We start from the raw sequence: 11,253 nt of genomic DNA on the forward strand, positions 1-11,253 counted from the left end.
GCGGTGGACTGGTACCGTTGTGAAGAAATGTAACAAACAAACAGAAACAAACAGAAAGTAACAAAAAAAAAAACAAACAGAAACTTACAAAAAAAAAAAGAACAAAACAAAAGTGACAAACAGAGAAGGTAACAGAAACTAAAGAGAAAGGCAAATACTAAATAGTTCTTACTTAATTTTCTTTACCCCTTTTTTGTGTGCAGTATAATCGGGCCGAGGATCACGAAAGAAGATCGATAGGGCAGAACAAACAAACGCAGAAACCCACAAACACACACACACACATAGACCCCAGGATACGATTAAAAGATGAAAGAAAAAAAACGAAGATTATCTCGATACTTAACATTAAGTTAAACGCAGACTAAACATTGTGGAAATAGTTTGATCAATTGTGTAGTAGTATCAGTGAATATTAAGTTATAAATGTGTTTTTTTATACTATATGCTAGTATTTCGCCTTTTCCGGCTAAGCGAATAAATGATGGGATTAATAGTAATACCTGCTGATTTAACGGGGGTGAGCGTGTTGATCCATTTTTCATTTCAAGTGGTAGTGGAAATATCAATATTTGGGCGAGAAATATAAAATGTCCTACTTGCCCAGGTAAAGAAGAGGCGAGCTCCAGGGTTGGTTTAGGTTCGGGATATTGGTCCCGAATGGGAATATGGGTGAGTTTGGGTTCAACTTCAGTGCAAGGCGCCAATTATCACAACTAGATCTGATATAGATTCGGGTTTGGTTCTAGGATTGCTATAAGAATGTAGATGTGTTCAAGAATCGAATGCTTGTATGTTCTGGTCTTGTAGGGCTGTTATAAGTCCGTAACCAGTTATAGTACCTGCCCAGCGTCGGTATCAATTCAGCACAATTCCAGTCTTGTGGAATCGGGATCGATGTCTCAGGCATACCGCCAAACCTTTGGGTTGTAGGACCTGACCAGCTTTTAGTATTGTGGAATCGCGATCGATGTCTCAGGCGCACCGCCAAACCTTTTGGTTTGATTTCTATAAGTTATAAGTCCGGGACCAATTGTAGGACCTGACCAGCTTGGATATCAATTCCAGAACAATTCCAGTATTGTAGAATCCTTATCGATGTCAGGCGTAATGGCAAACCTTTTGGTTTGGTTTCTATAAGTTATAAGCCCGGGACCAGTTCTAAGACCTGACCAGCTTCGGTATCAATTCCAGCACAATTCCAGTATTGTGGAAACGGGATCGATGTCAGGCATACCGGCAAACCCTTTGGTTTGGTTTCTGTACCTAGTGCTCCCTCTCAAACGATCATCTCAAATTTGCGCTCATAGTTCAGTAAACGGTCAGAATAAACTATTTCAAAGAACTCCTGACTTGGTTCTTCAATTTCTAATGCTTTACCGTTATCTATGAATAATTTGACATTCCATGGGTAAGCGTGAGTAATGTCCGTCTGCTCGAAACAATCCAGGAGGATTACATCAGTTTTAAAACAGCATTTCCATGTATCTAGGCACTGGTACTGAAAATGGATATTTTGTAACGACTGTTTCAGATTTCATCAGACTTGCTGAGTTTGTTTCATCAGGCATCGCAACTAGTGGAATTATAAACTAATACATTTATACCAGCATTCCGTTTTCGGGTGCATTCTTGAACTCTATTTGGACGGAAGCGGATTTAAATGCATTTTTGCATTTAAAATAAAATCAAAATCAACCGAAACCCGTCGTTGCTGTGGAGTCGTCCTGCCTGTGGTACAGTCTGTCATGTGCTGCCCGCTCGCAATGTGACAGTGTTCTACGTAAGCGGGCAACTGTCAAAACAACGGTACACATTCCGAAGTGCAACAACCAAAACAATACGCCGCGTTTGTGTGTGTGGTGGTAGTGTGGTCAGGAGGGTTGATAAAATTCGTTGAAAGCTGAAATGAAGGTGAAACCGCACAGACCGTACACCGGCGAGTACGAGAATGGCCAGCCGGCACCGAATCTACTCGTCTACCTACTCTGGCTGCTGGTACACAAGCTCGTCACCATCGTCGAGCAGCTGATGCAGTCCCTGCGCCAACCGTTCTTCAGCCGACGGATCCGCATAAAGGCCCACCAGTACGCAGAGCACCAGCAGCAGCAGCAGCAGCTTCCCGCACCGGTGTCGAAGCTGTCGAAGGTGCCGAAACATCTGGTGGTGCTGCTAGGGCCGGAACCGCCCCTCTACCGCCAGCTGGCTCAGTTTATCTTCTGGTCGCTGGCGGCTGAGATCGAGTACGTTAGCTTCTACGATCACAACGGTAAGCGGGGTCCATCTGTCCTTCCAACCCACCCCCTCCCGGAAAGTCACTAATTGGAACATTCCACCCTTCCCTTTGGCAGGAACCATCAAGCGCAATTGCGAGGAAGTGAAGCGCTGCGTACGCGAAGCACCGGTGGAAGGGAAGGACCGCATCGTTTGGCTGGAGCGCAGTGGTGGTGGTGCGGAGGCGGACGATAGCCCCCGGCAGCCAGTCGGGAGTGGCCGCACGGTGGTGGTCGGCTTTCTGGCGCCCGAGGACGGCAAGCAGGGGCTGGTGAGCCTGTCCCGCTCGATCGGCGAGTCGGTGCGGCGGCGCGATCTGTACGCGGCCGACGTGAGCATCGAGCTGCTGGACAGCCGGCTGCAGGCGGCGCTCGGGGCCGTGCCCGATCCCGATCTGGCCCTCTACTTCGGTGACGTCTGCTCCACGTACGGGCTGCTGCCGTGGCAGATACGGCTGACGGAGTTTCTGCCGCTCGGCACTCGGCTGCGGGACAGCACCGAGCGGGAGTTCGTGCGCTGCCTGCACCGGTACGCCAAGTGCGAGCAGCGCCTGGGCACGTAGAGGCGTGGGCCGCGGGCAGACACACCGATGTATATTTGTAGGACAATGCAAACGACCGGACAGCGAATTCCTTCACCCCTCAATTAGTGAATTAGTTTAGCCAAATTAGCATTTAAATTTCTGTTCGTTTTAGGCAGGCGTTGGCATTTACAAAAAACAACTATTTAGCGAAGAAATTAACTACCCCGCCCGTATGCCCTTCTGTCCTATTCGTTTTCCTTGAGCCGGTCGAATAATTATGTGAGCGAAAGCCGGGAGTAATCATTCCAGGCTGTTAATACTCCCGAGCGAGCGTTCATCCCCAAATGTTTGACATTGAATGCAATGTTTTAACCGAAAATTGGCACCGACTGGGGAGCATATAGCATTTGGTCTAAGAGCTGTGAGCAAAAGCAAAAGGGCAATTGTGGGGGGAAAATAAAACGACCGTACGGAACATGCCTGCATGGTAGTGCAACAAGAAAAGAAAAAATCGATTTAAATACTAATTTCCCTACCGTTTTCAATTGATGCGAATTTTAAATAATAGATTAACGGCAAACTTAGCACACCCGTTCAAACGGTTTAAATAATTCCGGTAGTGGTCGAAACGAGGGTTGGGAATGCCGTCCTTGCCGTGCTTGAAGTGGCGTCAGAATTAGTGATGGGGAAAATGAAGATTTCGTCGGAATCGATTCCGGCTAGGTTCGAAGTATTCTGGAATCGACTCCGGCTAGGTTAAAAGATTTCTGGAATCGATTCCGGATAGTAAGTCCGGAATCAATTTTCGGAATCGGCCTCGGAATTGGTTCCGGCATCGGAATTGGCTCCGAAATCAGAATCGGCTTCGAAACGGAGTTGGTTTCGGCATCTCCTTAAGAATAGGCGTTTGGGTCCAATGATGCAACGTATTGATAGCCCTAATGAATCCAAATTTACTTGTAAACGATCCACTCTCATGGAGATTTCCGGACTGATTTTGCTTCTGAAACTGCTTATCTCAATTCAAGAACTGATTCTCATTCCGGAGCTAATTTCATTCCTGGAGTCAATCGTGATTCCATTACCGAAGCAAATGACGATCCCCAGGTCGGCTTCTGAATCGGCTCCGGAGTCAACTGTGGAATCCGCTTCGAAATCGACTTCGGAGTCAACTCTAGAATCGGATTCGGAATCGACTACGGAGTCAACTTTGGAATCGGCTCCGGAATCGGCTCCGGAGTCAACTCCGGAATCGGTTCCGTAGTCGACTCCGGAATCGGAATCGATTCCAGCATCGAAATGGTAGGTTCGATTCCGAGTTCCCACCACAAGTCAGAATCGATTGGTCCGTTTTCATCGATTTCCAATAGCTCCTTCTGTTGCGGACTAACCTTGTGCTTTTTTTTGTTTGCCACATCAAACGAGCACGTGGCTCCGGATCCTGGCGCACACACCAGTGTGCCGCTGGCAATGCAACGAACGGCATCGAAAGGCACGGTCCAGAGCCCGGTCTGTCTGGTGCAGGGCCGGGCACGGATCGTCGACGATGCTGCCCCGCTGCACTACGTGGGCCACTGGGACGGCCTGGGGCGGGCGACGCTATCGAACAACGGTCAGTCCGCCGTGGTAAGCTTTGAGAACCCTGCTAGTAGCCCGTCGAATCTTCATCCACCTCCCCCTTTTCCCGCGAAGCTAACGCTGAGCGAGCGTCCCTTTCGGCCGTTCCTGGTCGGCGGCCCGCTCGGCAGCGCGTACCTGTTCGAGCAGCTCCATTTCCACTGGGGCCCGGACGATGCGGTCGGCTGTGAGCATCTGCTCGACGGGCGGGCCCACTCGATGGAGGCCCACCTCGTCCACTACAACGCCCGGTACGGCAGCTTCGGCGCGGCGCTGGCCCACCCGGACGGGCTGGCGGTCGTGGCGCTGTGGCTCGATGGCGGTGGTAGCGCCGTGTGGCGCCCGCTGCAGCCGATCGTGCGCGCGCTGCGCCACATCCGGCGGCCGGGCATGCGAACCACCGCGCTACCCGCCGACTGCTTGCGCTGGCTGGCCGCCGGGCTGGAGCTCGGGCGGCATTACTACACTTACGACGGGTCGATGACGACGGCCCCGTACCGGGAGTGCGTCCGCTGGCTCATCTACCGCACGCCGGTCTACGTTTCCCCCCGGCAGACTGCCGCCTTTCGCCGGCTGCTGCGCCGCTGCAACGGTCGTTTCGCTCCGATCACCAGCAATTTCCGCCCAGTCCAGCGAACGACCGCCGGCGACGACCCGCCCGGTTTGGTCTTTGTGCGGGACAGTGTGGGCACGGCCCGGCGCGCCAAACTTTAATTCGGAGCAGGTGTATCAATTGGCAAGCTTTGTACGTTTTGTATGTTTTGCTCCATTTCTTTTTATTATTTTATTGTCGCTTCAAATTATAATTGGATGTGTAGGTGGTGTGCGAACATGATTAAGTATAAGCTTGGAGCGAAGTTCAGTTATTTTCAGGAAAATTAGAGAGAAAAAATGAATTTTGCTTTAACGCTCAGACCCTCAGACGGGGTGGGCTGTGTTTCGAATGGACCTATTGCTACCTGTGGTCGTGAAGGGCCCCAAATTCAGTTACGCAAAATGATGATGATTAAACGAAAAGTTGAATAAAATAATGTGAATAAGTGTCAAGTTGAGAAAAAATAGCCAAATTGAGGGGGGGAAAGCGACCTCCACTCGTCTCCGCAAGTGTAAAAACCCAGCCCAAAAAATCTAAAACCTAGAGCGCCATTTTACGTCCCTCGATGGAAATGTCGACCGCGCGGCGCGTCGAGTTCAGTCTCTTCTGGTCGATAAACTTCTTCAGATGCTTCTCGTAGCGGTTTAGCTTCTTCTTCGCAATCTGTACCACCAACAACAGAAAAAAAGGAAAAACAAGCATTAAAAATGGACGGCAAACGGCACCCCCACACACACACACACACACACACACACACACACACACACACACACAAATACACACAAGCAGGCAAAATGCACTTACACTGCTCATATCTACATCAATTTTGGATTTCGGCCGCACGATGTACTCCTTGTCGGATGGCATCGGGACGCGCGCCCGCTGTATCCAGCCCTTGTCGCCCGGTCGCAACGTTCCTCTGTAGCAGAGAGCAAAAGAAAGAAAAAAAAAAGATGTTAAAACAATTGCACCAATTTTTTTTCTGTTTCTTTGCATCCGCTGTACGTACTTGTCCGCCTCGGTGAAGGGCAGACCCTTCTGGCTCTTGCTGGTGGAGGCCGCCGAGTCCGGGGACGGTTTGCGCTTGCGCGGCATCTGCTGCAGGTCGCGCTGCTGGCGCTCCTCGCGCGTCATCGCCTTGAAGTCGGTGCTGAGGTTGAAGATTGGCCGGCACCAGTCCGCTATCAGCCGGCCGGCCCGGTCACGGTTCACCTTCGTTTCGTTCGGGTGCTTGTACAGATACATCACCGCCTTGCCGATGCCCGACTGCCGCAGGTAAGACCGGTCGATGGTAGGGAACTGTTGGGAGGGTGAGAGAAAGGGTTTTGTTTTTTTGGTCAAACTCATGCTGTCCCGACAGTAAAGCATACACACTTTAAAAAAAATCCGACCTCGGTTAAATAAACTGCTGAAATCCCTCGGCTCTTACATGTTTTACTGATATGTCAGTTGAAAATTTGCAAACTTGCTTGATAATCGGTACCATTTCAAACTGAAATATCAGCAGTACTATTTGAGTTAGTTGTGGCTCGGTTTTCTATCTATCATTCGGCGTGCTGTTAGTATCGTGCTACTCAAACGAACACCCTTTGGAGTGATGTTGTGATGTAAAATTAAAAGTGTGAAACAATAAATGAATATGAATGACCCAAAAGGTGTAAACCGGTCTTCATCATGGGCTCAGATTGCTATGGCTATTTCTCCCAAAAAAATGTTAGCTAATATTTATGTTTCCTAAACAAAAAACCTTAGGTACCACCACTAAAACCATTGAGATTAAAAAAAAAAAAAGATTGTTTGTATATTTAGCTGAGATATCGGTTTGCTCTAACCGAAAATCCAGAGCTGTTACATAAGTCTCGATTTAAAAAACGCGAAATCCTCGCCAATACGAAAACATCTTATAGATTTGTTGAATATTGCTGGTATTGTTAATGAAAAAAAAACATAGTTCAGTTCTATGTAAGAATGGAAGCAGAGATAGAATGATATCGTATGATGACCGGGAAACGACTGAGGGGCATATGAGGTGGACCGAATGAGGAAGAACGCTGATACCACATATCAGTACAATGCAGTGTTGCTTTATCGCGATTAGATCAACGACTGTCATCCGCAGTCCGAGCTAGCTTTATATTCGTTCATTGCTTCTTGCGGCAATAATAGTCTGCTCCAATCCACAACAGATATAGAACAAAAACTATGGTTTTAATTTTATGCACGGCTAGAAAACTTAGAAAAAAATTAGATAAAAATACCCTATGATATTTGATATTTGTGTTTTAATTTTGAAATCCTAAAGAGATCTGGATCATGGGTTCAAGCTCCGAATAGATCGTGCCTCCATACGTAGGACTGACTATCCTGCTATGGTAACAATAAGTCACTGAAAACCAAGCTCACTTTCAGGCCTGGGTACAGGCAGGCCTTGAACGACAACGGTTGTTGTGCCAAAGAGAAGAAGAAAGAGATCTATCCTGCTTATTTTCTCTAATCCTAAAATTTTTCCTCACAACTATTTCGAAAACCATTCTACCTGTAGGGTTTTCCAAGAGTTTCCATAGCTGTGGGACACTTTATTGACTTTTTCTTACGTGAAATTAACATAATGTAATGGGAATTGGACTCCATAGCACCCTTGTTTGACAAATCCAATAGGAGCCTGTCCAAAAAGGGTACCACAAAGTCCAATTTCCAGCATATGAAGTTCACTTCCAATAGGAAAGAGTCAAGGAAGTGTCCCACAACTATGAGAACCCCTGGAAAACCCTGTAAGAGCGTACAAGCTGCACTAGTACTTACGTCCGACAGCAGCTTCAGGATGCTTTCGCGTATCTGCAGACACGGCAGCGCCTTGTTCGGCAGCGGCGCTATCCAGTCGGTCAGCACGTTCAGCACGTTGTGCTCGAGGAACGCGAGCTGCAGATCCTTCTTGATCAGCTGCGACATCGCGTGCTTCAGCATGGCGATCTTCTTCGTTGCCGGCTTGCCCTCCACGTTCAGCTGCCGGTCGTGCTCGGCCGCCTGCCGCATCTGCTGCAGCAGCTGCGCGATCTGGTCGTCGTTGTCGTTGATCAGATCGATGTCGTTCCGCTTGCGGCGGCGCGACTTTTCCTCCTTCTTCTTGGCCATCATGATGTCAAAGTCCGACATGAACTGCCCCCTGGAAGGAAGGGGGTAAAACAACAACAAACACACCATTATTTGACCCGCAGTGCGTTACCGACCGGAAGCCCTCAACGCCCGTACCTGTCGGACCCGTCGTCCTTGATGCCGTCGTCGTCGGAATCGATCAGCGTCTGCTTGCCCTTCGCTTTGCCCTCGTCCCCGGAACCGGGCTCGTCCTCCTCCCCCTCCTCGCGCTCCTTGCCTTCGCCGTTGCCGGCACTCGGGTCGCCTTCCTCGCCCTCCTCGTCGTCCGAATCGATGATGCGCTTGGCCGGCTTGCCGTGCTTGCCCGAGCTGCTCGGTCCGGCCTTCTCCTCCCCGGCCGCCATCGACGGGCTCTTGCTGCGCGAAACAGACCGCGAGCTGCGGCTACGGCTGCGACTGACGCTACGACTGACGCTGCGGCTCACGCTACGGCTGACGCTTCGGCTTACGCTACGGCTCACGCTGCGACTGACGCTGCGGCTGCGCGATTTCGACTTGGACGAGCGGGACCGCGAGCTCGAGGCCGAACCGGAGCGGGAACGGGCCCGGGAGCGGGATCGCGACCGCGAACGGGACCGTGAGCCCGAGCCGGACCGGGAGCGGGAACGCGACCCGGAACCGGACCGTGAGCGTGAGCGGGAACCGGAGCCGGAGCGTGAGCGGGAGCGAGATTGCGAGCGGGAGCGGGACCGTGAGCGGGACCGCGAGCCGGACCCGGAACGCGACCGCGACCGGGACGGTGTGCGGACGCGCCGCTGCGACGATAGGCGACTTCCCGAGCGGCTGCGGCTGCGGCTGACGCTGGCCGAGTGGCTGCTGCGCCGGTTGCGCGACCGCCGGCTCTGGCGCGATCGGCTGCGGCTCTTGCGCGAACCGGCCTCGCTGACCTCCGAGCCGCTCCGACGCCGTCGACGGTCCGGCTGTGATGTGTGGCTGTCGCGCGAACCGCTCCGGTTGCGCTGCGGCGAGTGCATTTTCCCCTCCAGTCCCTCCGACGCTGCCGTCTCCTCCACCGTCGCAACTGCTTCCTTTTCGCCATCTACGGGTGCCGAAGGTACGGCGGCATCGTCCTGCTGCTGCTGCTGCTGTTCCTTTCCATCGCCGGCATCGTCCACGGTCTGGGCTGTTTCGTCTGGTAGTAGCTTTGGCTCGACAGTAGGTTCCAGCTCGCTGATGGTCGTTTTCGGTTCATCCCCGTTCTGTGGTTGCGGAACCACGGCGACCGGCTCGCCGCTGGCTTCCATCGCGGAAAAGCCTCACACTCGATACGGGCTTGGGATGCAGAAGGTGTTGGCCTGCAGTTCTCTGGAATGTCGCTACTGGGGGGGCTACTAAAGTGGGGGAGGAAATAAGAAAATAAGGAAATGTGTCAAAAAACCGCATCTAAAATGACGTCCGTTGCTAACCAACATTGCGATCTGCGGAACAATGCCGACCGAAAGTAGTGCCGCGTACACGCACGTCGCATGAATTCGGCGAAATTGCCCCTTTTTGCGTGCTACCTTGACGCAGTTGCTACCTTGGCTACAGCGCACACAGCCACTCAAAAAGTCTCGGTACATCCGGTGCCGAGCAAGCTAGCGACAGCTTTAGCAACTTTTATCCCGCAACACTTACCTACGGTCGAACGAACGAACACGTAAACTTCCAGCACGTTTCCAGCGGAAAATCGAGAAATGGCGAATCGGTAGGACAAGTGCTCCCCGAAACGCACAGCCAGCTTCGATTGAAAAATGGAAGATTTTTGCTTATGTTTTGGATACTGTCAAAACTGGGCTAGCAAACAAAGTGGAAATCCCATAACCACTGTGTGAGCAGAGACGTCACCGCGATGACAGCCCGGTGCGCAAAATTGTTCACACGGTAACGGTAAAAATTTGAATTTTGCAGTTTATAGGGAACAATCAAGTATAGTTAGTCTATTTTGCAGTGTAATATAGGGTTTCTCACGAATTATTGATCAGTTTTCATGATATTTTGGTGCGTTTCCACGATGTTTGTATCGTATCTCATAGATTTTTGGTTCGTTCCCATAATTTATTGGTTTTTTTCCGATTGGATATCCATACTTGGGAACCAACGAACAAATCGTGGGAAACCCCGTAAGCATAAAACATAAACATACATACATAAAAAGCAGAATAAACTTTTTTGACTTTATTTTAGCGAATTAAATCGATTTTTTTCAAAAACGTTCCAAAAGTCTCATATCTCTGTTTTTCAGAGCTTCTACACACATTGGCGTGAGAAACCGGTTGTGAATTCTCTCACAGCCATCTCTCACCTGCAGTCTCGGTGGATGTAGAAACGCTCATAGAACGACAACGTTGGCGCAGTATTGCAAACAGAGCTACTTGTCTTGCGCAACATTTCTGCTCCACCCGAAACAATCGAATTATCCTGTTTTTTTAAGAGCTAGTTCAATGCCAAACTCGAAAAAAAAATTTGAACACATTTTAACTTATTTTTTATGTTTTTAAACAAAAAAAGTAGTTTGACTGCGTGAAACGAGCTACTTTGATCTACGCGGAGTGAAATTTTGAGCTACTTTTTGTTGCGCGAGACGTTGTCGCTCCATGGCTATTTGAACGGTCATGTCGGATGGCCGACTAGAAGCAACTGTATGCTATTGAACCAGAGATTGTTTAATTACCTTACCTACTGTGAGCAACTCCCGGTCTCTTGTATTTTGGTAGTGTCAGTTCCAGTTTGATTCCCGAGATATGCAGTTTTCTAAACTTACAGTGTATAAGACGTTCCAAATTGAGCGCAATCACAGTGCAACTGCGATTGCGAACACGATATGACATACTTTTTAATAGGTGCAGCTGCGCTCAATTTAGACGCATTTTTTTCACTTTGTGTGAAAATGAAAATAATGCGTACAAATTAAAATACTATAAGACTGTTTTAATTTACCATCAAGTTGTGTGTATAAATAGTTTTTAAAAAAGTTTTAAATTTTACCACAAAGTTGTGCTTCGATTGCGCCGGAAACGATTTACAGCAATTATCCGCAGTACGCGATACTCGATATACGTGAATTCGCAGTACGCGATTCCTCTAAATTTGACAGCTCCATGTGTTTTTT

At 49.6% G+C, this 11,253-nt stretch overlaps 3 protein-coding genes across 4 annotated transcripts; 2 read left to right on the plus strand and 1 right to left on the minus strand.

Annotated features, from left to right (window-relative positions):
• Positions 1-1,635: 1,635 nt before the first annotated feature.
• Positions 1,636-3,381, plus strand: LOC120906629 (dehydrodolichyl diphosphate synthase complex subunit Nus1). Its single transcript, XM_040318438.1, has 2 exons — positions 1,636-2,269; positions 2,352-3,381. Exons 1-2 carry the CDS (start codon positions 1,909-1,911, stop codon positions 2,834-2,836), a joined length of 846 nt encoding a protein of 281 aa, XP_040174372.1. The 5' UTR covers positions 1,636-1,908; the 3' UTR covers positions 2,837-3,381.
• A 286-nt stretch (positions 3,382-3,667) lies between these two features.
• On the plus strand, positions 3,668-5,170 carry LOC120906276 (carbonic anhydrase 2-like). Its single transcript, XM_040317822.1, has 2 exons — positions 3,668-4,423; positions 4,490-5,170. Exons 1-2 carry the CDS (start codon positions 4,097-4,099, stop codon positions 5,126-5,128), a joined length of 966 nt encoding a protein of 321 aa, XP_040173756.1. The 5' UTR covers positions 3,668-4,096; the 3' UTR covers positions 5,129-5,170.
• On the minus strand, positions 5,170-9,949 carry LOC120906275 (IWS1-like protein). Of its 2 annotated transcripts, none has more exons than XM_040317821.1 (6): positions 9,780-9,949; positions 8,259-9,490; positions 7,812-8,172; positions 6,019-6,308; positions 5,814-5,928; positions 5,170-5,672 (listed from the first exon to the last, which is right to left on the minus strand). In XM_040317821.1, exons 2-6 carry the CDS (start codon positions 9,404-9,406, stop codon positions 5,550-5,552), a joined length of 2,037 nt encoding a protein of 678 aa, XP_040173755.1. In that variant the 5' UTR covers positions 9,407-9,490; positions 9,780-9,949; the 3' UTR covers positions 5,170-5,549. The 2 variants fall into 2 exon arrangements, with proteins under 2 accessions (XP_040173755.1, XP_040173754.1); XM_040317820.1 differs by having other exon boundaries at positions 8,259-9,493; positions 9,780-9,948.
• Positions 9,950-11,253: the final 1,304 nt, after the last annotated feature.

This window comes from Anopheles arabiensis, chromosome X, assembly GCF_016920715.1.
Source record: "Anopheles arabiensis isolate DONGOLA chromosome X, AaraD3, whole genome shotgun sequence".
NCBI lineage: Eukaryota > Metazoa > Arthropoda > Insecta > Diptera > Culicidae > Anopheles > Anopheles arabiensis.